The 25,577-nt window shown below is 38.9% G+C and overlaps 1 protein-coding gene across 3 annotated transcripts; it reads right to left on the bottom strand.

The window, feature by feature from the left end:
- Window positions 1-1,294: 1,294 nt before the first annotated feature.
- On the bottom strand, window positions 1,295-23,626 carry BPNT1 (3'(2'), 5'-bisphosphate nucleotidase 1). Of its 3 annotated transcripts, XM_008685678.2 has the most exons (10): window positions 23,429-23,612; window positions 21,048-21,111; window positions 18,549-18,675; window positions 14,265-14,369; window positions 12,694-12,801; window positions 11,551-11,599; window positions 9,954-10,045; window positions 5,521-5,718; window positions 3,246-3,351; window positions 1,295-2,189 (listed from the first exon to the last, which is right to left on the bottom strand). In XM_008685678.2, exons 3-10 carry the CDS (start codon window positions 18,666-18,668, stop codon window positions 2,041-2,043), a joined length of 927 nt encoding a protein of 308 aa, XP_008683900.1. In that variant the 5' UTR covers window positions 18,669-18,675; window positions 21,048-21,111; window positions 23,429-23,612; the 3' UTR covers window positions 1,295-2,040. The 3 variants fall into 3 exon arrangements, with proteins under 3 accessions (XP_008683900.1, XP_008683901.1, XP_008683899.1); XM_008685679.2 differs by lacking the exon at window positions 21,048-21,111 and having other exon boundaries at window positions 23,530-23,626; XM_008685677.2 differs by lacking the exon at window positions 21,048-21,111 and having other exon boundaries at window positions 23,429-23,611.
- Between the last annotated feature and the right edge of the window lie 1,951 nt (window positions 23,627-25,577).

Genomic DNA, 25,577 nt, shown 5'->3' with positions numbered 1-25,577 from the left:
TGGAAGCCAAGGTGAGAGAAAGCATGGTATCTAGGGGGAACTTTAAATGGCTGAGCACGGCCGGCTGGACATAAGTTAGTGATCAGAGCTGAGGCTGGAGAAGGAAGCAGCCATGACATCAGAGGTTCACATGTGTGACAAGAAACTTGTATTTTACCCTGAAGGCAATAGGAAGCCCTAAAAGATTTTAAGTAAGAGAGTGGCACTGCTATATTTGACTTTGTGAAAAATCGCCCTGGAGGATGTGATAAGTGGAGTGGAGAGGAGTTACAGTGCAGGCAGGCCGATTAGTCAGGAAGATGTCACAGTGATCTCTGGCAGAAATAAAGGAGTATCAGGGTGTAAATTAATGTATAGGGAACGTGAATGAAGAGAGAACGTCGACTTCCAAATATGCCTCTTGGATAACTCATTTTTAAATAGGAACCTGTAGAAAATGCCTTCAAAGTTATTCTCACATTGCTCTTGGGTGTTTTGTTTTTTTTTTAATTAGGTTTAGTCTCCTCTCTATAGATAGAGAATTCTGTTCTTAGAGGCAAGTAAATAGATTTAGGAAGTGATTTCCAAATTTGGCCAGTTATTAGGATCACCTTGAGGATTTGTAAAATAATTTAAGGAGGCATGGGAAAGAATGAAGAGCTTTGTAGATATAACATAATTCACAGACACCTGTGAGACATCAAAGCAGGCTCTTGGGCATGGCAGCCTAGAATTTGAGAAGTGTTTTGTTTTGTTTTATTTAAAGTAAGCTCTACACCCAAGGTGGGGCTTGAACTCCCAACTCCAAGATGAAGGGTCACACACTTTACTGACTGAGCCAGCCAGGCGCCCCTGTGAGCTCTAACCTAGATAAAGATTATGGAATTAAGGGCAAACCACCCAAATGAAGCCATATGTGTGGATTAGGTCATTACTGAGAAAGTGGAGGGAACCTAGAGCAGAATCTTGGTGAATGTTGACATTTAAGGGAAGGGAAACAAATAGAAACCAAGAAAGGAGACCAAGTAGGAGTGGACAGAACAGGGAAGAAGAAAATCACCGAGAAGAGAGTCGCAAGAGACTGGAGTCGTCAAAGGTGTCAAAGCCACAAAGACCTCTTCAGACTAGGTTACGGGTGTTCTGAAGACATTATCTAAACTTCGATGATTATCAAACTCCCTGGAGTAGCCTTCTTAAAACATACAGAATCAAAAATGCTGGGATGAGCCTATGACTCTGTATTTCTGTAAAGCCTCCTGGCTGATTCTGATATGTAGTTGGGTTTGAGAACCAAAAATTTAGACGACTTGCCTAATCCAGTAACAGAAATTTATTTAAAAGCACTGGAAGGAGATCTAAAAAAGAAAAATCTAGGCAGAATGTCAGAATAATTTTGATAGCTTATGTTATAATCCCCCCTTGGAAAGAACTAAGGTTAAGTACCTAACTTGCCACAGTTAGGCATTACAAGGACACTATTAAGAATAAAGTAATGTCCACAGTACAGAATATGTCATTTTCAAATGCTGCTTAAAAGTTTTAAAAGGTGGTAAAGAACATAAAGAGCTAGAATTAAATAATTTATAACAAAGAAGCTTTTTCCCATAAATCTGTTTCATCAACATACATGACATTTCAATATATGCATAACTGCAGGAAAGGAAAACTTAAAATTATGGTGAAAAACAAGAATGAGATTCAGGTAACAACTTGTGATTCTGTGCCCTGAAGAAATCTTGCCCACAAATAACAGGAATGTTGATTAAACAACCGACCAGAATAGCGAGTTGAAACTAAACCTTCCTTTCATTCCTCCAAGTACAAGGAGGAAAAGAACTGTCACACACTTACTTTATACATCTTTCTGATCTCACAACTGGCCTGGGTGATTAAGTAACCAAGAAGTTCTTTAATTTCTTTTTGTACACCTAAGGAACTAAATATAAATCACCAATCAACAATGAATAAAGTCAAAGTGGAACTCTAATAATTCCATCCGATTCGCTTTGAAGCATATAGAATCAAGTGTCCTCCTCCTAGCTAAATAAATGAAATTTTCCTTTAAGGAACAAGTGCATTTTTCACAGATTCCGGAACTCGACTTGCATAGTAGTCGTAATTGCGCAACGTGGCGAGGACGCCTGCGGAGTTCATGTGCTTCACCTCCTTGTTATACTGAAGGGCATTTCCATGGATATCGGTTAACTTGCCTACAGGAGAAACATCAATACAGCATTAGTGGCTGGCCAGATCGTTATGTTTCTAGTTATTTTTAAGTGCCTCTTACTCCCCTACGTGATAATAACAATTGATTCTGGATAAGATAGGAAAAATAATGAGTGACCCTAAAGGTTTAAGTTTTAATTCACTTGAATTTAAAACTATAGAACAATTTTGATTAACTGAAAGATGAAAAACTATTTTTTCTCCCTGATTAAAATTAATTTCATTTAGCGTTTTTAATTCATATTTCTCAGTATCAATTAATTTCTCTTTTCCTGAGATGATTACTTTTCCCGTTAGTTCTACGCCATCACTACTATTCCCATTTTCAAGTATTTTCCTCATTCTACCACTATGAACACTTTATTTAGTAAGAGTTTAAGTGAAGTATGTTCATCAAATATAATTGCGTAACATTACAGTTTCATTTAGCATCCTAATGAGATGGGATTGTGATAAATTTGACTCCCTTGTCATACAATATGCTGATGAGATATGATATGGATAATATACTAGGAGAAAGGATAGAACAAAAATCAAGTATTTTGTTTAAGAGTAGAAGTAAACTGATGTCTAACGGAAATTGAAAAATCATCTTACTATGCATATATTTGTAATGTATTTTCAGTCAGATTAAAAAAAAATTCTAACTCCATGATCTTAAGCACTAGTACTAAAACATTTACCAGTATTGGCTTAAATGAAACTAAGTGAGGTGAAGACAATGGTGATGAACATTTTACTTTTCACACACACAAAAAAAGAAACCCTAGAAGCATTAAAGCCACAAATCAGTAAGGGTTTAATTAAATCAACTAGATGTAGATGGAAGTTCAAAAGATAAAAATTACTAAAGAAAATGAATTTGCTGAAAAATCAACGTTCTCACTTCTGAAATGTGGGGGTTGGACTGGCTCATCTCTAGGATTCCTTCGACCTTTTATATCCTCAGAATCTAGGTAAAGTAATATACTGAAATACTCTGTCTTAGCATAATATAAAAACGGTAACACTTGTAATTCCCCAAAGTAAAAGGGACTGACCTCCCACAGCATGTAAAATGACTTCCGGAGCACAAGTATCCCACTTCTTACATCCAGGACTCGCAAATACATATGCAGAGGCTTTGCCTTCAATCAGCTGAATTATCTGTAAGGTTGGAGATAATAATTATCCCCAGGCCATGAAATGATCAAAGAATAAGAGAAATTGCTTGTTTCTATCAAGTATATTTCATTTATTCCTCTGTCAGACTCAACTTAGGTGAAAGCCTTTAGCAGGTTGAAAAGACATGAGTATTACGGAGAAATATACAGAATACTATAGAATATAGAATCATACAGTGACCGGGGGTGGGGTGACAGTGGTTAAATAAGCTACAAGGAGATCGGAACAGTCTTTGTAGTCCTACTTACATAAACGAAGTTTTCTTTTTATTATGTTTTTTCTTACTGTAAAAGCAATATACTGTTTATTGTAGAAAAACTGAAGATTTTTAATCTTGTAGATTACATAAAGGATAGAAGAACATCAAGTAGTACACTAATGCATAAACTGCAGTAAGTCCTAACACATGTGCAATGCTGATAGGCTAACAAGTAGTTTCTCAAGTCTTTGGAGTCCTCCTACGTATTACTGTTTCTACCACCAAAATATGAATTTTTAAACTGTCACCTTAATAACTCCTATAATTCCCAAACAAAACTGAGGTCACTGACAGAAACTGCATGACTCTTTAAAAAGAGTAACCTGCTATCAGGCTTTCATGAGTCGTTTACTTATTTTTGGTTATACTGTAAAATAATTTGTACTGTAAAATTCAGACTTCACATATTCAGATGAAGAGAGCAGACTGAAAGAATCAGGAAAATCTCAGTGAACGCAATGTAACCAATTACTCTTCTTAGTACTCTTCAAGAACACCATCAAACGATTAAACGTTGCTGTAGACTTTCATGGAAAATGTTTTTCTTTCATTTAAAAAATATGGGTCAAGTCTTATTATGTACCAAGAACTATCTCGGGTATATTTTCTTGAGGGAAGAAGGGCCGTAGCCTTCACTGGACTCTAAAAGAAGTCCTTGACATAAAAAAAAGTTAATAACTGCCCAACAAGGTCTTTTTATAGGAGAAAAGGTGGGGGATATGGAGGATAGGGACTTTTTTCCTAAGGAGAATGGTGCCCATTGGGAATAAAAGACCTAACGGGATTTTTGTGGTTATAAAAGTAAGGGCAAAGAGAAATCACCTGTCACTATTTAGTGAATACCAAGAATACATTTTTACTTTGAAATGTTTTAGATTTTTTTCCCCCCAAATACTGTTATTTTTAAACTCCCATTTTCATCCTCTTACCAGTAAATGCTTTTGGAAATCTAAAAATAGTTGATGATTGCTTCCAAACGGTAGGTGAAGAAAAATGAATTTCACTCAGTTCAAATTTACTATTTGCCTTCCCCGTGCCGGGTACACAAGTGTGAAATGCACATGCATCAGAACTACAGCCCGTCCAGTATCACCAGGCTCTGAGTTGGGGGACAGCATGAAATAAGGCTGGGTGAGAGATAAGGGCCAAAATACAGGGGAATTTACATTCCATTGTGCAGGGAGTTATCCAAGGAAGTCTGGCTGAGAGATGATGACAGGTTTCAACGAGGGTGGGGGCAGTTGAGATGGACAAGAAGAGACAACAGGGAGGAATTAAGAAGATACAGATAGGATATGAGGAAGGAAGGAGTCTAGGATGACTTTCAGGCGTCTGGCTGGAGCAATTAGGAAAATGGTGGTGCCATTAAGCAGACAGCAAATAGGAGGAATGCACGTAGTGGCAGGAAGAAAAAAGGAAGAGGTCCAATTGGGCATGCTGAATTTGAGATGTCTGAAGTATGTCATCGTGATGATATCCAGGAGGCAGTCAGATGAGAAGAGATCAGGGCTAGGGATGCAGATCCCACTGTGTTCTGTTTCACAATTTTCTCAGGAGGATGGAAGCCTAGGTGAAAGAATGGGGGAAGTATCTAGGAAGGGGATGCAGGCCCTTCCTTAGTGTCCGCAGAAGAAAGGTCTAGGAAGTAACCCAAGAGGGTCCCCAAGAATACGAGGGCTAGCAAGAGGCACAAGATCTCCTGATGACTTCTATTAGCACAGACATCTCTTAGATAAAAAGACTTGAACCATAACATTTTTTAAAAATTCAAATGTTGCTGAAATGTGCTTTCAATGGTCAATTATAATCTCTAATTCCTTCTTCCCAGATCTTATTTCCCATTTCGGGAAATGCTCAGGATTTCTTTCCATGATTCAATTGCATGTTCATACCTTATTTCCTGCTCCTCCCACTCGCAGCACGTCATCAGGGTTCATGGCGGTGACACAGTCAGTCACCAACTTGTTGTTATGGGAGCGGGTCGTTGTGATGATGTGTTTCCCAGCAGGCACCTCTTTCAGCTGAAACCCAAAGGCACCTAAACCTAAAACTCCCCAGATTGTCCTCCCCAACACAGCATCTGGTCCTGCCTATGTAAGTGAGTGAGACAATAGCAGAGTTTGTAATCATCTGGAGAAAAACGTCAGCCATACATAGAATATCGCTTTAGGTTAGCATCATGATTTCTTTTTTAATAAAAAATATGATACTGTAATGTAATAAAGAACAAGAACAATATCATCCACCATATAATTTTCCTGAGATAATCAACTGAGTATTCTCTTGCTGTTTTGGTTAAGAACTGGGTTTGAGAGCTACTGAAGAGAACTTGTGCTTATTCCTTAAAGTCCTCAGAAAAAGGAAACATCATATACTGATTCCCGTCTCTCTCTAAATCAGCCAGTATTCTCATTATTGTATTTGAAAAGAGCTGTTTGCAAAAGGTACTGAAGTCCCCAGGAAATGAAACACCATGTATCGATTACTACTTTTCATTATCCAAGGAACAAGGATCTTGTTACTATGGGAATAGGTAATGGCAATAATGTATTTTGCTGCTATAGAGACAGGGCAGCCGAACAGGCTGATACTGAAGAGTAGCCGTGGATAATGGGGTCAGGGTTAAAGATCTGACTGACAATTGTGGCAGCAGAAGGGCAATGACAATGCAGTCTTAGCATCTGTATCTTCCTTTGCAGAGCTCAAAGAGTTTTCAAACACATTATTATAACTATACTTCTCATACAGAAAAACATAATCTGATGGATAAAATGATTAACACAGAGTCATCGAAACACCATTATGTTAATACAGTAAACATATATTGTGGACATACAGACATAATATTTTACTGAATACTAAGCAAGTACCAGGCATTATACTAAGTGCCTTACATGTATCATCTCATTTAATCCCCAAACAACTCCACAATGTAGGTATTATCATTTCTTGTTTTCCAGATGAGAAAAACGAGATTTGGAATCATTAAAGTAACCTGCCCAAGGACTCCAGGAAGATCATAACCAAACTCAGGCTCATCTGTATTCAAAGCCAATTATTCCTCATCACTAAGCTATACTGCCCATTTTCCTTGTTAAAATAGGGGCGCCTGGGTGGCTCAGTGGGTTAAGCATCTGTCTACGGCTCAGGTCATGATCCCAGGGTCCTGGGATCGAGTCCCACATTGGCCTCCCCGCTCAGTGGGGAGTCTGCTTCTCCCACTGCCCCTCCTTCCCACTTGCGTGCATGCGCTCTCGCTCTCCCTCGAAAAAATAAATAAAATCTTTAAAAAATAAAAAAAATAAAATGCTTTCAAACACATCATCTTATTTGCCCACTAACAGTACCCTGGCTGCTGTTACACTGAAATATGCTTATGTTGCAGGCTGGATTTCCTGGGGAGCAGACCCTGAGATAGGGAGAGTGTATATTACAGAGTACCCTTTGGATTAACCCCCATGGAAGGGAGGGAGGGAAGAACGACTGGGGGAGAGAGAGACACAGAGCTGTGATGCAGAGCCACCAACAGTCTCAGCTGGTCCTATGGGGAGCTCTGAAGCTAGAATGGCCCTTCAGAGTTATAAAAATCGGAAGGAAACACGAGGCACTTATACTTATGCAATAATCAGTCATTGGAAAGGGGCTGCCTTGAGAGACTGTCACATCACGGGACCATGCAGCTCTTCACAGGTGAGGCAACCCATGAAGAGGTGGCCAGCTGAAGGCTGTCTGCTCACAGCTCGCCCTGCAAATGGGGCAATAAGGGAACCAAAGAAGAAGCACTGGTGCTCAACATATGTTCATGTGCTTCCTGGGTTCACCATCGAGTCTACACTACAGGACAGTCTTAGAACTGAAAAGTACAGACGGGCTCTGATGCCCATTGGGCTGTCACTTGATTGCTGAGATACAGGTCATGCTTTCAGGGAACACAGTTATTAATGCAGCTCTCCAGTTATTCTGAAAAAGAAAGGAAAGCATACTAAAGAGTGGACACGGGTATTCTGCTTCCCAAGATGTCACAGTCCCTCCGTGAGTGAGTATGTAGGCAAAGATCTGGCACCCTGGTGAGATAAATGCAACCCCACAAAGCCACCAGCCAGCCTTCCGCTGAGCTCCTCGCCTGTCTCTCTCCTTCAGAGCACCACACCAACTTTCTGGGGCGAGGTGGGGGGTGATAAAGGCTAACATTGTCCTCTTACTCCATAATGGTTAATTACGATTCATAGTGGTTAAGAAGCAATCTCCGACAGGTAGACAGATTAGGTTTCCTTGCACTAAGCCACACTGTTTAAGTGCCTACCAGCTTCTGTATCTGTTAGAATACTAAAGTTTGAATTGTTAGAAGGCTTTTATCCAGCTCAAGGAAGCACTATAGAGTATTTGCTATGGGCCTGGACCTGGGTTTCTTTCTTTCTTTCTTCTTCTTTTTTTTTTTTTAAGATTTTATTTATTCATTTATTCAGAGAGAGAGAGAAAGCGAGGAAGCACGGGGGAGGGGTAGGTGGAGGGGGAGAGAAAGAATCCCAAGTGGACTTCACACTGAGTGTGGAACCCAACTTGGGGCTCGATCTCAGGACCCCGAGATCATGACCTGAGCTGAAATCAAGAGTCGGACACTTAACCCACTGAGCCACCCAGGTACCCCTGGACCTGGGTTTCAATCTCCAGATCTGTCAATGACAAACTGGGTGGTCTGGGGGCAAGTTACTTGCCTCAGTTTCCTCTTCTGCAAAACAGAAAGAAAGTTTCCTTCAAGGACTGTGGTGTGTATTAAATGAGATAATACATGTGAACCCCTTGAGTTTGGCAGCACGCAGGAAACTCTTGACAAATTTTAGCTATTATTATTATTATACTGATGATTACTTAAAATTGAAGCTCGAGCCTTGAATACCATCAACAGAGCTGAGCAACTTTTCCACTTGTTGCAACAAATTTTAAGGCATAAGCAAGAGTGGAGGATGAGAGGAAAAAGAGTGCAGAGAACTGTGGGAAAGGGAGAGACAGCAATGGGAAAAGCAGAACAGGAGGAAGTGAACCGGGACATGGGATGGACAATGGCCACCTGGGGTGCCACAAGTCACCTGCCTCTTTTCTACCTACTAGTGGGGCCAAAACCCTAGCTATTTTTCTCACCTTTGCTTCATTCCTGTGTTCCCTTAACTTCTGCTTTTCATTGTTCTGTGGAAAATGAATACAATGTTTCTAATCTCAGAAAAAAGTGATGGAAAGTATTAATAAGTCCTAAACACTGTGATCTTCTGATGAAAAGTGCCATGCATTACAACATTATCTATGAATTAAATGCCCCTCTTTTAAGTAATAGTATTAACTTACTTTCAGGTTTACATAAAAAACCACAAACTTGTGTCTGCATATAATGCTGTATAAACGTTAAAGTCATATTAAAAGAGTTCATGGACACTTCAGCAATTCACGGTATAGGAGACTTTCCTCATAATGCACTTTTTTTGCTAAATGATTTTAAGAAGCACAGGATTATAAATAAAAAGTTTTAATCGTACACATGAAAAACAAATTTATCTTAGAAGCAGAGATTAACCCTGCTCTTAACTCAAATTATTAATTCAGTCGTAATAGTCCCCACTCTGGTTGCTTTGATTCTCCAAAGTTCTACCAAGATCACACTAATGTAAATACCTCAAATATTTTACTGCAACAATTTCCTTTAACATTTAATGCGATTTTATGGTATATTTCTGCTTTGGAATTACATTAGCCTCTTGCTTCTAAGGAAGACAGTTTCTTTGGAGTATAATAGAAAGTCAGAGCAGATTAGAGAGACAAAATAAAAGAGAAATGAGTGCAAGAGCATAGCTAGTTCTGTTATCAATGCTGACTGAAATTTAGGCGCTGTATAGTATTACCTGGAAAACAACATGGCTAGCATCTTTTCTTGGTTGAAATGGTTCATTTCTTCAATATGCTTCAAGAACCACCTGTAAATCAGGTGTCTCAATGACCAAGCTAATCAAGAACCATGTCAGTAATTCCCAAACTCCTACATTTGAATCATGAGGCATACACACACACACACACAAATTTATATATATATATATATAATACATATGGTGTGTCTGCGTACACACAGATACATACATATACATTCCTGGTATCAATGCCCTGAGAGGTTCTGATTCAACAGGTCTAGGGTATAATCTGGGAAGCTGTATTTTGAAGACCTCCCCAATAATTGTACGGGCAATGAAGCTAGGAACCACTGAATTAGATAACATCAGGAATCATGTAACACTCTACTTATTTATCTAATAAAATATTTTTGTATCATTTATAGTAATACCTGGTAGTTGTAATACGGCTGGTTAATAACTCCTGCTATGGCTTTTCCTTCATAAGCAATTCCGATAAGGACTGTCACGTTGTCAAGAAGACCTGTGAGGAAGAAATGAGTATCAAGAAGATCCATTACATAACTTTCTCATATTATGACTTATCATCAGCATGTCAATTGCTCCAAGTTATTTTTGGAATAAAAATAAGAAACCTGTAATGATTCACCCACGATCAATCCTACTTCTGGCAAAATGCACAAATTATAAGAGACGGCTGGCCAGAGACAGAAGTAGGATATTTAGCCACTGAACTGAATCGATAAACACAGTCTCATTAGTACAGTTTGTATACCAATGGAAAAAGTCACCCATAACTCCACAGCCATTATGGTTAGACTCCTGTGCCCCTCCGCCACCATCCATGTCACTCCGGCCTGCTGGATCACTATCCGCTCCAGGATTACTGTCTAGACCTGCATTTCAAGCCTCTAAGGTAGGGTTTCTGCGGATTATCAAGCAGCATCAGAATTCACTGGCATAATTTTTTTAAAGTAGGCTCCACACCCAACATGGGGCTCAAACTCACGACCCTGAGATCGAGAGCTGCATGCTCTACTGACTAAGCCAGCCAGGCGCCCCTTAACTGGCATAATTTTTAATATCGATTCTCAAGGTCCTTTCCCAGAGCCAGTGCATCAAAATCTCTGGAGGTGGGGGTCCAAATCAAAACAATCTATCTGGGTGTTCTCATACATACTAAGCTGTCTAGAGCTTCCCTATTTCTCAACGGATCATAGTGACATTTTACTGCACACACACATATACATACACGTGCGTACATACTGTGCGACTGACTCATTATAGATATGTCTCATCACCCAAGGACACAAAAAGCTTTTTCTAATGATTATGAGAAATCCTTTTTTTTTTAAGTTATGAAGCTGAGAACCAATATAAGAAAACCTATGTAGATCTCGGTTTCAAAAATAAAACTCTACGCTTATATATGCTCTGCTCCTAAAACCTAAAACTCTGGCTCTGAGCCTGGTCTTTTTACTTCAGTGCTGCCAATTTTATTTTAATGTGTTGCTTTCCAATTTTTCTCAGCTTAGACAATTTCAGAAAGGAGAAATATTGTACCGTGTTCCCAAACTCATCTTCAAAGGTGGAGCCGTGAGGGAGAAAGCAGCTCACAGATGGCGAGGGCGGGGGTCAGGGAGGGGTTGAACCTGGCAGGGGAGGGAGGTGGCGGCAGAGGACAGCTGGGCTCTTCCTTGTTTTCTGCCCCAACAGAGCTGGGGGTTCAGCGTAGGCCCTCTGGTAACCCTGGCTTCGTGTTAGTTATTCCCACCTGGGGGACACTAGAATCATGGCGCTGGTAGAGGGTCAGGGGTGGTATTTGAAGGGACTGAATTTTCTCCCTCCCTGTCTTGACAATCGCTGATAAACAGTAACAGCGAGGATGAACACACACACAGCTTTAGGGCATAAACATAAACTATGATGCTGGGTTGTCATGTAGCAGGTGAAATATTAAGTGTTTCCAACTAAATATCATATACTAGACCTACTGCTATTGAAAACAAATACTGAAGAGGGACCAACCTTCAGTGTATTCCTTGGTACCATCCAGAGGATCAACCCAGACCACAAGCTGAAAAAAGGGAAAAATCTAAATTAAGCATATGATATTTAAAAAATAGGTTTAAGTAGATTAAAAATACCTTTTTTTTTCATTTTTGAAGTTATATTTTGAATTGCTTAAGCTAATGTTATCAGCTTTGTGATAGTTAAAAAACGTTATTCTTTTATAATCATGGAAAAAGTCCATTTAAATTAGAGAAAAGTCTGATCTAAGAATTTCAAATAGGAAATGCCTTACTCATCCATTTACTGTCACCTGAACACAAACACAATGCTATGAACACACTGAGGTCTAGGCAGTGGTACCGGGAAAACTGTAAAGTGGCACCAAAAATGTTTTAAACAGCGTGTGGCTGCTACTCACTCTAGCATATAAATGCTGATTTTTAAAAAAATAACGACCGTCTGATTTTAACTTAAGGACACCGTTTATATCCAGCCAAGAAAAATGAACAGTTTATAACCTGACAGTAGACAGAAAAAGAAATCCCTTCTACTTAGGACTTCACCATGATTCAGGATATGCAGCCATGTCCACTGGAATTACAGTGCTTGGTGTGAACCTGTGAATGGGGCCCACTTCTCCCGGAAGACACCACGTCTCACCGTCCTTGTGTCCTCCCTCCGTCAGAGCAAAGCTCCTTACTCACGGTAGGTATTCGATGAATGTGTGTTAAATAAATCAAAACTCAGCAACTACAGAATCAGGACACTTATCTGAAGGCACAGATTTAATTGAAACAACTATATAAAGTAAGCGAGGTGAGTTTTGTGGCCTTTCCAATATAAAGCAGCAACCTGTTTCAGCTCCTTCCAGCCTCCAACGCCAATGAAATGTTTTACCACCAAATCTACAAATTAGATGTGCTCCCTAGAAGTGCTTTTAGTAATAGTTTTAGAGTAGAGAAGAAACCGATAGGATGAGGAACCGAACCCTAAGTTAACAGGTCACACATTCCCTGGGGTCGCCTGACACATCGATGAGGGCCCTGAGAGATTTCAAGTTCCTGGGTGCCCCAGCTTTTCAATCTTACAGGCATCTCTTATTTACTAGAGCACAAACATGAAGGTTAACAAAGACTTCAGTAATCCTATGGCTCATACATCTTCTTCTTTAATAGCGCTGTACTGGGATGGGCACGGCTGCTGCAGTATCTCCTCCCACTGACCATCTTCAATGAGCTCTTGGTCCACTTCTTCAAAAGGCAGATCCTAAAGCAGATAACGCCAATGGTTACTGCAGCTGTTTGGTATTCACAGAGCACCCTTTGGCTTAGGAACAGAAGAAATCAGAGGTCTCTAGGCCTACCTGTTTTATGTTTAGAGCTTAACTGAGTCAAAAAATAAAGCCAACAGAATAAAATTGCAAAAATGACCACATATGGCTCATCAAAGTTGACTATGAATAAATTCCCATCTTCATCATCTGAACTGTTAAAAAAAAACAACTAAGTGTTATAAACTTATTTAAATAAGTGGCTCTGTAGATGTCCATGGACAGATGAATGGATAAAGAAGATGTGGTCTATATATACTATGGAATACTACTCAGCCATCAAAAAGAATGAAATCTTGCCATTTGCAACGATGTGGATGGAACTAGAGGGTGTTATGCTAAGTGAAATAAGTCAATCAGAGAAAGACAATTATCATATGATCTCACTCATATGTGGAATTTAAGAAACAAAACAGGGTCACAGGGGAAGGGAAGGAAAAATAAAACAAGACAAAATCAGAGAGAGAGAGACAAACCATTAGCATCTCATTAGAGACTCCTAATCACAGGAAACAAACTGAGGGTCGCTGGACGGGGGTGGGGGGAAAATGGGGTAACTGGCTGATGGACATTAAGGAGGGCACTTGATGTAATAAGCACTGGGTTTTTTTTTTTGTTTTTTTTTTTTTTAAGCACTGGGTTTTATATGCAACTGATCAATCACTAAATTCTACCTCCGAAACTAATAATACACAATATGTTAACTAAACTGAACTTAAATAAAAAAAACAATCAACAAAAACAAACAAAAAAAATTAAAAGAGTTCTGACTTTAGTTTCCACGGAAACATTTACATGGCTTTAAATGCCTAACCTGCCCTCAACAGGATTCAGTGTGTGTAATAATTCATCATGAATTAATCATTAAAAACCTATTTGTAAGCATAAGATTCCTGACCCTTATCATCCCAAGCCCTTAATAAACACACTTTTAAAAAACTGAAAAATAAATAAATAAATAAATAAATAAATAAATAAATAAGTGGTTCTGACATCAGATCTTCTCCCTCAATTACATGAGATGTGCATTCCTTCACTTTCACAGTGTTATAGTCTTTGGATAAGCCTAATTAAAAAAACCCCAAAACAAAAAAAAACAACCAGAAACAACAAAATCCATTTTATTCCAAGGTTCTAGAACACTGCCCATCTTATAGTTTGTATGCTGAATATTACAACAGAAACCCTATCTTCTGTGGTTAAGAATTGAGACATCTGCTAGAAACGGACTAAATATCTTATCATGAGACATTTCCTTCCAGTCCCAGGAACAGGCTAATTATTTTGGTGTTAAAACACCAGATACAGTAGCTGTGATACAGAAGTCATTAAAGTGGCAAGTACAAATCCGTATGATACACAGTCATTAAAAAAATAGTGCCTCCCTGACAAGTCTTACCTCTTCCCCTATGATTGTCAGTTTGGGGAATTTCCGTGCCAGTGAAGAGCATATGCTCATTTGTGCCAATCGGTCAGCTTTGGTCTGCAGGTCTGTTGCACAGGTCTGTAACAAAGAATGTAAATTTCAGCAGACCTAATATGAAATAAGTTGTCCTCGGATTCCTAATGCATGAGTGTCTATGCCCTTTAAGTTGCACTGACTGTTTTTAGATTCATGGAACTGAACATCAAATGAGTTGACTAGCTTCCTGGCTTGGTTTTTCTCATGGGATTTATAGTGGTTAACGTTTGGAAAGGAGCTGTTAGATTATTAGAACACTTCCTCCCCCACTTAAGAAATCCCCTTCATAAGATCTCTAGATCAATCGCTTGCTTAAAAAGATGAAGAGATAAGAAATTCATAACTTTTCAAGGCAGTAAAAGCTAAAAACTATCTTTAGCTGTTTGAAAGGTATTCCCAATTTGGATCCTTCTCTAACTTCTACTCACTAATCTTCTACTAATCTACTAACCATCCACTTTCCTAATAATTCAACAGGTCCTCAGGATGATAGAAAGAATTCCTATTTCTAAAGTATAAAAACTATGAAAATGAGCAGCAATAACATTTGATATATAGCATTCTCACTCAATCCCTATGTCAGATGGTGATTCTAGTAAAAGACAGTGGAAAATCTTGCAAATGACAGCCACAACCTCTTTAGTTAGGCTGCTTTCACAGAATTCTGACATGTTGCAATTTATATATGCCTGGTTAGGTGGAGTTAGAGAATGTATTGCTTTGAACACTAAAAATTTTACAATACTTTTTAATGAAACAAGGAATGATCATGAAAATCAAAGGCTTTCATGCCACACTGAAGCCTGCTGGTTACCTTAATGCAAAGTACTAGTGTGCTGGCATGTAGGGCCACAAAGATCTTTGTTTTATTTCCTAAAGAAATGTGTCTGGCACCCCATAGGTACTCTAGAAATATCTGCTGAAACTACTTTTTTTTTTTTAAAGATTTTATTTATTTAATTGACAGAGAGAGACAGCGAGAGAGGGACACAAGCAAGGGGAGTGTGAGAGGGAGAAGCAGGCTTCCTGCCGAGCAAGGAGCCCGATGCGGGGCTCAAACCCAGGACCCTGGGATCACAACCTGAGCCGAAGGCAGATGCTTAATGGCTAAGCCACCCAGGCGCCCCTATCTGCTGAAACTTCTTAAAAGAATTGTTAAATTTGAAGATGACTTCTATATCAATCAAGTCCAGAGACTACTCTCTAGAGAAAAGCAGACACATTGACAGCCATTAAGCATATGAGGAAAGCTATCCCAATTCTTTCTTGTCCGGGATAATATTTCCTGTTCTTTCTACTGACATAGTGTCAGACTGAAGCTGAATCATTTGAATTCTTTGTGTGACAAATTTAATTCTGCCCTGCCTCTTTTAAAATGAGGTATCAACAAAGTGCCTGACCAGTAGAGAGGACAGGGTGATTGTTACCTTTTTTATTATCTCTTATCCAGAAGTACGTGACCAGTACAGACGGCAGGGAGATTATTACCAGTACAAAGGACAGGGAGATTATTACTAGAAGTGTCTGACCGTTACAGACGACAGGGAGATTATTACCAATGCAGAGGACAGGGAGATTATTACTGTTTTTGCATTACTCCTTAGCTATAGGCTACAATGTGGTACATCTAATATAATCACAGCATAAAATCAATTTAAAAATAAGTGATGCTAAGGAAACTATCTGAAAAGAAATGATCAAAGGTATTGGCAGTGGTGGCATGATGGATAATTTTTTTTTTAAAGATTTTATTTATTTATTTGACAGAGAGAGAGACAGCCAGCTAGAGAGGGAACACAAGCAGGGGGAGTGGGAGAGGAAGAAGCAGGCTCGTAGCAGAGGAGCCTGATGTGGGGCTCGATCCCAGGACTCTGGGATCACGCCCTGAGCTGAAGGCAGACGCTTAACCGCTGTGCCACCCAGGCGCCCCATGATGGATAATTTTTGTTTACTTTTGCTATTTCTCTCCATTTCCTATTTTTCATAATAGAAAAAAAAAAAAACACTTTAAAAAAGGCCGTAAGATTAGTAGCCTTCTGAAAGTCGCTGAATTACATTGTTGGCTTATCACTGAGCATGGATGTTATCAACTAAAACCTCTTTTTTAAAGAAATATAAATCAGATTTACTTCTTACTACATGAGTATTTTGGCAACTTATTAATTATTCCTGATATAATATCCTGTTGGATTTGGCCCTCTTTTCTCAGTGTTTGTAACTTTTTGAATACTTATTCTGTGATCCAATATATTAACTACTCTTCCCAGGTTCATTTTACTGATAAATTTGATAAGTATGATCTCTATATCCTCCTGTTCCACGACATTTTTGAGAAGTTACATTCAATGAATTGTTAAAACTGTATTTAAGTTAATGGTTAAAGAGAAAAGGACAGAGTTGGAAGCGGAGTCCTGTGATCTGTCACCAAATGATCTTTTCTTGGTTAATGTGAATTGTGAATTAAAACAAATGTCTGGGTAACATTGTTCACCCACTTATGAATATACCCAACAGTGGCTCAAGATGGGGGATGGGAGAGGTCATCTCCATGTTTATCAATAGCTTGAATCTTTTTTGACAATGGAGAATGAAAAATTATTTCTGAAATCAAGATATCTTGTATCTACTTCCTATACTACTAAGCCCATACATCTATCAAAATTAGAAATGAGATTTAACTTGTTCTTGCAATTTTCATTCTTTTTTTTTTTTAAGTTTTATTTATTTAAGTAATCTCTACACCCAGTGTGGGGCTCAAACTCATGACCCTGAGATCAAGAGTCAAGTGTTCTTCTGAGTCAGCCAGGCACACTCCCTGATTTTTATTCTTAATTCTTTTTTCTAGTCAGAGGAGTAGGGGGGAGAGGGGCAGAGGGAGAGAATCGTAAGCACGCTCCATATTCAGCACAGAGCCTGACGCAGGACTTGATCTCAGGACCCTGAGATCATGACCAGAGTTGAAATCAAGAGTCGGACGCTTAACTGACTGAACAACCCAGCACCCCTATTCTTAATCTTTAAAAGCACTTATGTTGAATGTCCTATAATTTGCTCATCTGAACTTATTACTAAGTTGTTTTTTACTCATATTTTTGGTCCTCATTTTTTTTCTGCTAACAGCCTTAGATAGATCCTTGATTTATCATAAAGGAGTGACTTAACTACAACTCTATTTATAAATCATTATAATGTTAATGGTTAATCATACCCTGTAATTTTCTAACTTGGGCAAAATTACAATACAATCTTCTTTAAAGGTTATCATAAAAAGTCAACATATGGAAACTTACATTTAAAAATTGCAATGTGAAATGATGACCAAATCTTGTAAAAGAAATTCTATTTTAGGGGCACCTGGGTGGCTCAGTTGGTTAAGTGTCTGCCTTTGGCTCGGCTTGGGTCAGGATCTCAGGGTCCTGGGATGGAGCCCGCATCAGGCTCCCTGCTCAGCAGGGAGCCTGCTTCTCCCTCCCCCTCTGCCTGCTGCTCCCCCTCTTGTGCTCTCTCTCAAATAAATAAAATCTCAAAAAAAAAAAAAAAAAGAAATTATATTTTAAAGTAGAACACATGCATAGTAGGATTTTCTTTTAAGAATCAACTATAACTAGGGGCGTCTGGCTGGTTCAGTAGGTAGAGTCTGCAGCTCCTGATCTCACCATTGTGAGCTCAAGCCCCATGCTGGGTGTAGAGCTCACCTAAAAAACAAAAACAAAAAGAATTAACTATCATGATGAACTATCTTTCTGATAATTTACCTGTTTGTTTTTTTTTTAATTTACCTGAATTTTTAATTTCCATACTAGGGGAAAAATAAAACAACCTTGTCTTGTGTTTCTTTTCCATGAAGAAGAAAAATATTTAAAGCTCTGACTATAAGGAATACTTATTTATATGCCAGATTTTATCAACATGTCAAGTTCACTAAGGACTATATATGTCTTGTAAGAGATTACTTTAGGATATGAAGCTTGGTTATGGTACTCTGGGGCTGAACAGCAGTCAGAAGGCCCAAGCATACAAATAAAAGTTTTGGATGCAGGAAGTCTGGAGTCATTTTCAAAGCAGAAATAGAATCTATTTGAACTAAGGGTCTAGCAATCTCCATAGGGGAGACATTAATTATTTCAACTATTAAAGTCTGTCCAGATTATTACATCCTTTAGCTAAAACGTCAAAGAACAAAAATAAAGTTGTTATGAAATGAGATGGGACTTTCAGTACCTTCTCCACGATACCCAGGTCTCCTTCAGCAATAACACGTCTGACTATGGTTCCTGCCTTTTGAGCGATAGAATAAGCTGAGGCTACCAGCCGCATCAACACGGTGGGACTGGAAGCCATGATAAGCCTGAAGGGGAAATTAAGAGAACCGTTGTTACTTTCAAAGCCAATTACTGGTTTCAGTCACTTGAATTCAATTCAACACATATTTACTGAGTACTTAACTGTACAGATTCTTTAAGAAATATTTACTAAGAGACTTAGAAAAACCTCCATGTCAGCAATAACTCTCTCAATAAATTTTATACTCTTCTTTCTCTCTGCAGATAGGACATTTTGAAGCATGGGGAAAACTGGCCCAGGCCTATGAGCATGTGAGAAAGTTTTGCGTATGAGGTGTATGTATGTACGTGCAGAGGCCGTGGAAAGTGCATCGGGGGCTAAAAATATAAGATATAACATCTGCCATGGACGAGCTAATATTCTGGTGCGTTGGGGGTAAAATATTGTAACCTAAAGTCTGTAACATAAAACTGGTACGAGCCAAGAGAGGTATGAATAGCATAAGGGATGTGGGTGTACATACAGACTAATTTTAAAAAGGAGGGGTTGCATGGGATTACAATTAGTTTCTAAAAACCAATGAATGTTCCATTAGAGATGAAATAAAATTTAATCTGCTGGCTATTTACTATCATCATCAGTTGCCAAATAAAGAGAACATGCACTTAATTGGGGTGAAGACCAATCATCTGGAAAAGTAATGAGTGTCAGAATAGCCCCTGGCCCCATGGAAAATACTGGAAAAACAGCCTTCAGGATAAAGTGTTTTCCTCTTTGAAAATACAAATTCAAACCCTGCAATTTTAGTGACTGTTCTGAGGCAGGGATGTACCACCCAGACTCCCTTCAGGGCTGAAGAACATTTCCCCACTGATGAGACTGCCACCAACAGATGGCTCCTAGCTGCCATCTTTCTTTGGGAATTTATCTGAGAAGAGTCATTGCACCTGCAACAGGTCAACAGAGGAGATGGGTTTAAAGGCCACTCTACACTCCAAAGGGGCTGCCACCCCAACTCTGCTGGGTCATCCTAGCTTCTGAATGCCCAGCATGGATGGTTGACTGGGGCCCTCGCTGAGACTGCATCGCCGGCCAACTCCCCACTTCCCAAGGCATCACTACCTTCTTCACACTTCCCGTACGTGATCCCACGAACACGCCCTAACAAACCTCTTGGACTTTTTCTCTGTCTCAGAGTGCTCACAGGGAACGAACTGAAGACAAAAACTCTCGTTCCTCTAAACGAATCAGGTCAACATTATTTCAGTGCAACGAAGGAACACAATATAGAACTGAAGGGACATTATGAATCTCCATTCAGCAAGCCATTATTCTACCGCCAATTTCTGACTGCATATTTGATCTGACGTGCCTTTTAAGCTCTTTACATCTTTTTTCTCCCATCCGCATTCTACTCACAGGGATTATGGACATTAATTGAGACAATACACAGGGGAAGTGTTTGAAACCCTTCAAAAGGAGAACAGAATTGAATTTGATGTAAGGTAATGAATTTCATACTGTGGCCAGTAGCTGTCTGGAATTAAGATGAAAATAAAATGAATTCCTATGTATTAAATTCTCTTTATCTTATTACATCATAATCAGGCTAGATTCATTTTATTGGCATGCTAGGTGGAAAAACTGCTTATGAAAATGACCTAAGACTCAAATAGAAAACAGGAGAAATAATTCAGCAAACACTTTGTTGACCTTACCTCTACTTCCTTATTATCCATGACCAGAGGCATATCTGATTTATTCCACACTGGAAAAGGTAGTCTTCAGGCAATCAATCATGTACTACCCAAATGTCTTAACTACTGAGGCTATTTTAATATGTGTTGGTATGCTCTTTCAGTCCCATGTTATTTAAATGCCATTGGTGAAAGGCAGATCATTTTCCCTCACTGTATGGTAGTGTTTTACCTTTCCACAGATATCACTTATGTTTGAGCCAATTAAGCAATCATTCCAGCCTTGTCAGGCTTCAAATATGACTAAACCACTTCCTTTTGTTTCCACATTCACAGTATTTTCTTATGAGGACAACCTTTTAGGCTTTTTCTACTACATTCCTCATAAAATGCATACTATACAAAATGCCATTTAAAGCTAACACCAGTTTCATAAGAATGTAACAGGTTTGATGTAAAGCATAACAGTGATTTTTAAAGAGAACCCGCAAATCGCTTTTAGTTGGCAAATAAAACATTTCTACCGATTTCTCTGAAATACTTCTTCGGTCCAAACATAATTAGTGATGAAATATTATTATCCCCTTGTCTAATATTTTTCTTACTTTTTTTAAACAAATGAATACAATTTTGGCCCTTAATAAAATGAATCTAATCATATTATCAAAACACATCTGGAAAACAGGTTCCTTTTAGCCTTTTTAATTGTGCCCCCTCCCAGAACCCAAACGAGAATCACCTGTTGATAGTATTGCTGGAGAACACACCACGCTGCGGGGCGCCAGCAGCCTCTGAAAAGCTACCTGCAAATTGCAAACTTCCTTATAGCAGTTCAGATTATATACAGGAGACTTCCTTCTCTACCAGTTTTACATCTTCTGGGTCCTAAAGCACCACCCTTTGGGAACACAGCTTTCGGACAGCTTACTCAAAAACAGGATAAGGTAGCTAAACACACAGGTTCTGCAGCCAACCGCCAGTGTTCAAATCCTGGCTCTGGCGTTTCTTAGCTATGTGATCTTGGGAAAGCCACTTAAATTCTCTGTGCCTCACTCTGTAAAATGGAGCTAGTAATAGTATTGTAATTATTAAACGAGTAATGCAGGTAAAGCACTTGTAACAGTCCCAGGCACAAGGTAAGCACTAAATCATACTGGCTAATCATGATTGTGACAATTGTCCTCATTACTGGCTATCCTGCAGAGACAGGGTAGTGTTCCGGGCAAAAAATTCCTATAGCTTCTGCAACATTATTTTGACCCTGAGGATGTAATATGATAACCAATACAATCCAGAATCATGTTACGGAGGTTTTTTTTTTCCATAACATTCAGGGCTTGAGGCTTAAAGTGCGTATGAAAAAGGTTGTATGCCATTTACGGCTATCAACCTAACATACCATCTTTTAAGAAACCTTTATAGTAGCCAATACGGCTAGCTCTGAAGGATCAAAAACAGGAATCAAATGATCCATTTCCTTTGATAGCCTGGGAGAGGTATCTTGAATTGAATATAAGGGTGGTGAACACATGAGGATTAAATCGGATCTAAAAATGAATGATAGTGGTGCCTGGGTGGCTCAGTCAGTTAAGCCTCTGCCCTAGGCTCAGGTCATGATCCCAGGGTCCTAAGATTGAGCCCCATATTGGGCTTCCTGCTCAGTGGGAAGCCTGCTTCTCCCTCTCCCTTCACCCTGCTTGTTCTCTCTCTCTCTCTCTGACTCTCTCTCAAATGAAAAATAAAATCTTTTAAAAATGAATGACGAGTTCCTGATCAAAATACAAAGACTGTATCTTTTGAAACCTGACTGAGTGATGCTACGGTTGAAGGTCATCTGGAAAAATAAAAATATGAGCATAGCAGAGCAAATTCTGAAAAAAGAACAATGAGCCAAGATACTCTCCTTGCCAGTTACCAAAATATGATATAAAACTATAGCAATTAAACAGTTTAGTCCTTGGCGGAATTAAATCCCAGAAATAGATCCAAACACACTAACGGTGGTATTTCAAATCACAAGGGAAAGTTAGTGCAAAAATGGTGGGAACAGTTGCTGATCTTTTAAAAAAAATGTGGGAAGCTTTTTGCATTCTTTGTATCAATATACATTCCAGATCAATGCATGATTTTAGAAGTAAAGAATGAAACCACAAAAGCATGAGAATAAAACCGGTGAAATATTTTGTAAATTTGGGAAAGGACTTTTAAACATGAGAAAAACTAAGAATCTATAAAAGAATATATTGACAAATTTGCACAAAAACTAAGATATCTATGTAATCAAATTACCACAAGCAAAGCAGATGACTGACAAAATGCGAAAAAAAATTTTGTATCATGTACTAGACATCTGAGTTAATTTTGGTTATATAAAGGGCTTTTACATCAATATGTTGAAGATGAATAATCTAATAGAAAAATGAGCAAAGGACACAAATAGGCTATTCCTGTTAAAAGAAAAACAATGGCCGTTAATTACATGAAATGCTCAACTTAATTATGAAAGAAATGCAAATTAAAACAGCAAAAGATGATTGTTTATGTGTAACACTGGCATAGATAAAAAAGCCCAGTGTTGGCTAGCCTGTGAGGGAACATCCTCCTGAGCACTGTTAGCAAGGATGCAAAGTGGTTAAAACCTCTTAGGATGATTTTGAAAAGCTTACTCAAAGTAAAATGTGCACATCTTTTGAACTAGCAATTATATTTTCAAGGAAACCTGAATAAATCAAGCAAGCCTATAAGTATGTAGAATAGATAGTAGGAAGAATATGTGCTATTTGAACGAAATTTAATTTCAGGCGTAAGGCAGTCTCTAAATTTGAGTGCACTAACGAACCCACTGTCTAGGTTTGCCTTGTTAATTCTACAATAAATAGCCTTGAAAAGACCCCGGAGCATGAAAATAAACGCACCGATCAATTAAGTTGTTGACACTCAAGAATCTAGGTCCGAAATTGGAATATCTGGAGAGGCAATCTGGTTCATGCAAACTTTTTTCTTTTTTAAACATAAATCCCTGTAATCTCCTTATATCTGTGCAAAGGGGTGGAGTTAGGGGACCAAAAAATTTCAGACCTGCCCAAGGCCGTTGTCCCGACTCGCAGGGGAGAAACTTACAGTGACAAGCCCGGAACAAAGCTAGACGAAAGACACTTGCAGGGTAACAACAGCAACAACAGAAAGCTATCAAGCAACAGGTCCCTCGTTGGGTCCAGTACCTGGCCGCCTTCCCGTCAATAGGTCGTACGTTGGTGGATGTAGGACAAACCTACCGCAGCTACTGAGCATGCGGGAAATTCGGCGCAGGCGCAGAACAGCTACTCCCACGGCCGCCGGAGACTCCCGACCCGCCAGAAAACTCCATTTCTCCGTGTTTTATCTTGAACTCTCCGGCGGCGTGTATCGCCTACTGTCACAGCAAGAGGTGTGTCTACTTTAAAAGATTCATTTTGGTTTTAGGGGTCTTCCAGTCCACTTTGTACACTCTTAAAATGTTCATTGGACTAGTAATATCGCATTGCGGTGGTCAGCGACGGCCTACCCTTGAACCCCAAGTGTCCGCGGACTGGCTTCAGGTGGTCCACGATACCTCCGCTCCCAATAGCAAAACGACTTTATGCAGAATTACCACTAGTGCTTACGTTGTTGTTGTTGTTGTTGTTGTTTAGCACTTATTGAGATTCTTAAAAGGGTCTGTGACCCTTTCAATGCCTGCCAGGAAATCCTGGGAGATACTTTATTTTCCTGACCAGATAATTATTTGTTATGTTAATGATTTGGGAGTTGGTGGTTGGTTGGTTGGTTGCTTTTTGCGGCACAGAAGAAAATCTACTTCTGATTGTTATTGCACCAACAAAAGTAAAAACAAAACAGGCAAAAACAAAAAAATGCCTGTTTATTCATTTAGGCTTTCACCATCTATTTAAGGAGCACACTTTTTGTGCCTCTCTGTGTTTATGTTTTTGTGTGAAGGTAGATAGGCAATGAAAATAGCAGAGTGAGTGGGCAACGATTTTTTTTTCAATATTAAGCAGGGCACGGTGATTATAATATCAAAAATAACAAAATAAGATGGCAGAGTTAATAGCAAACATCAGTTACAACAATAAATGTAAATTGCTTTAACACATCCATTTAAAGACAGAAATTCTCCAACTGACTAGGAAACAAAACTCACTATGTTATTAGAGTAGAATTCAAGGCAAGAAAAACTATCAAAGGGAACGGTCATTTTGTATTGTATTGTTAAAGGTATCCTTTATATTACTGAAGGTACTACTTTATGTTTAAATTGAGTAAGTAGCTCATGACCACATTGTCATTGCTTAGAAGAAATGAAAAATGCAAAGAATACTCTCTGCCAGGTCTTTTCTCAGAGCATGTGTCCCGGGATTGGAATTTTGCTTTATTTCTCCTGGTAATGCAGAGCCATATTGCACCATCTAGTTTTGTAGTTTAGACACTTAGCCATATTCTAACTACAAAATACTTAAATTTTTTATGATATTTTCCCCACTACTGTACACTTGCTTTAGCTTCATCTAATTCAACAGCAGTTTGTTTTGTGTTTTGGAGACTTGCTTTTACCGGACTCTTTAGGGAATTTCCCGTAGCTTTCATAAAAGCAATTACCTTTGCATTAAAAGACAAAAAAATTGGTTTGGGGAAGAGAGTAGTCAGTGAACCATTTTTGTTTCTGCGTGCTCTTGTGTAACTCCCAAACTTTTATAATTAGGAACAATAATTTCCATTAAACAAAAACTCGTCAGAGAGCAGTATCCACAAAATGGCTACCATTACGTGGAGCTCTTGGAAAGGCTTTTACCTTTACAATCTCATTTGATTTTCACAACTCTGAGACTTAAGGCAGACCACTTATTGTGGTAAAAATAGATATAACAAAATTGGCCATTTTAAACATACATTGGTTTTTTTCATTAAATTAAGTAATTACATCGCAAGTACAACTGGCTTGAATTAAGTTTAAGGATAGACACAGCTGACTGTAAGCTCAACAGGAGAAAAAGAAAAGCATGCAGGTGCCACAGAGATTAGCCTTCTGCTCTGCGGGCTGAGTGTACCTTCAGTACAGGATGTATGGGTGAGACAGAGAGCACAGTTGAATTCAACAGTGTGTTATGTAGGGTTGGTTAGAAGAACGTCTCTGTGCATTTATCATTGTGGTCCTGTTAGACTAAAGTTCACAGGATCGATTCCCAGATGCAGAACTACATGTCCAAAGTGAAATGCCTTTGAAATGATGACA

This window comes from Ursus maritimus, unplaced genomic scaffold (genome assembly GCF_017311325.1).
Source record: "Ursus maritimus isolate PB19 unplaced genomic scaffold, ASM1731132v1 scaffold_2, whole genome shotgun sequence".
NCBI lineage: Eukaryota > Metazoa > Chordata > Mammalia > Carnivora > Ursidae > Ursus > Ursus maritimus.
The sequence above is the reverse complement of the archived record's forward strand: the minus strand, read 5'-3'. Positions and strand labels throughout refer to the sequence as shown.

What these genes read in the sequence shown, in the direction of transcription:
- BPNT1 (XM_008685679.2), bottom strand. Translation starts at nt 18,668, where the DNA reads ATGGCTTCCAGTCCCACCGTGTTGATGCGGCTGGTAGCCTCAGCTTAT. An exon ending in GCGCTATTAAAGAAGAAGAT is followed by an intron (nt 11,600 to 12,693) that starts GTATGAGCCATA and finishes CCCTTTTTTCAG; the next exon opens with CTTGTGGTCTGGGTTGATCC. An exon ending in AGCCGTATTACAACTACCAG is followed by an intron (nt 5,719 to 9,953) that starts GTATTACTATAA and finishes TCACTTACATAG; the next exon opens with GCAGGACCAGATGCTGTGTT.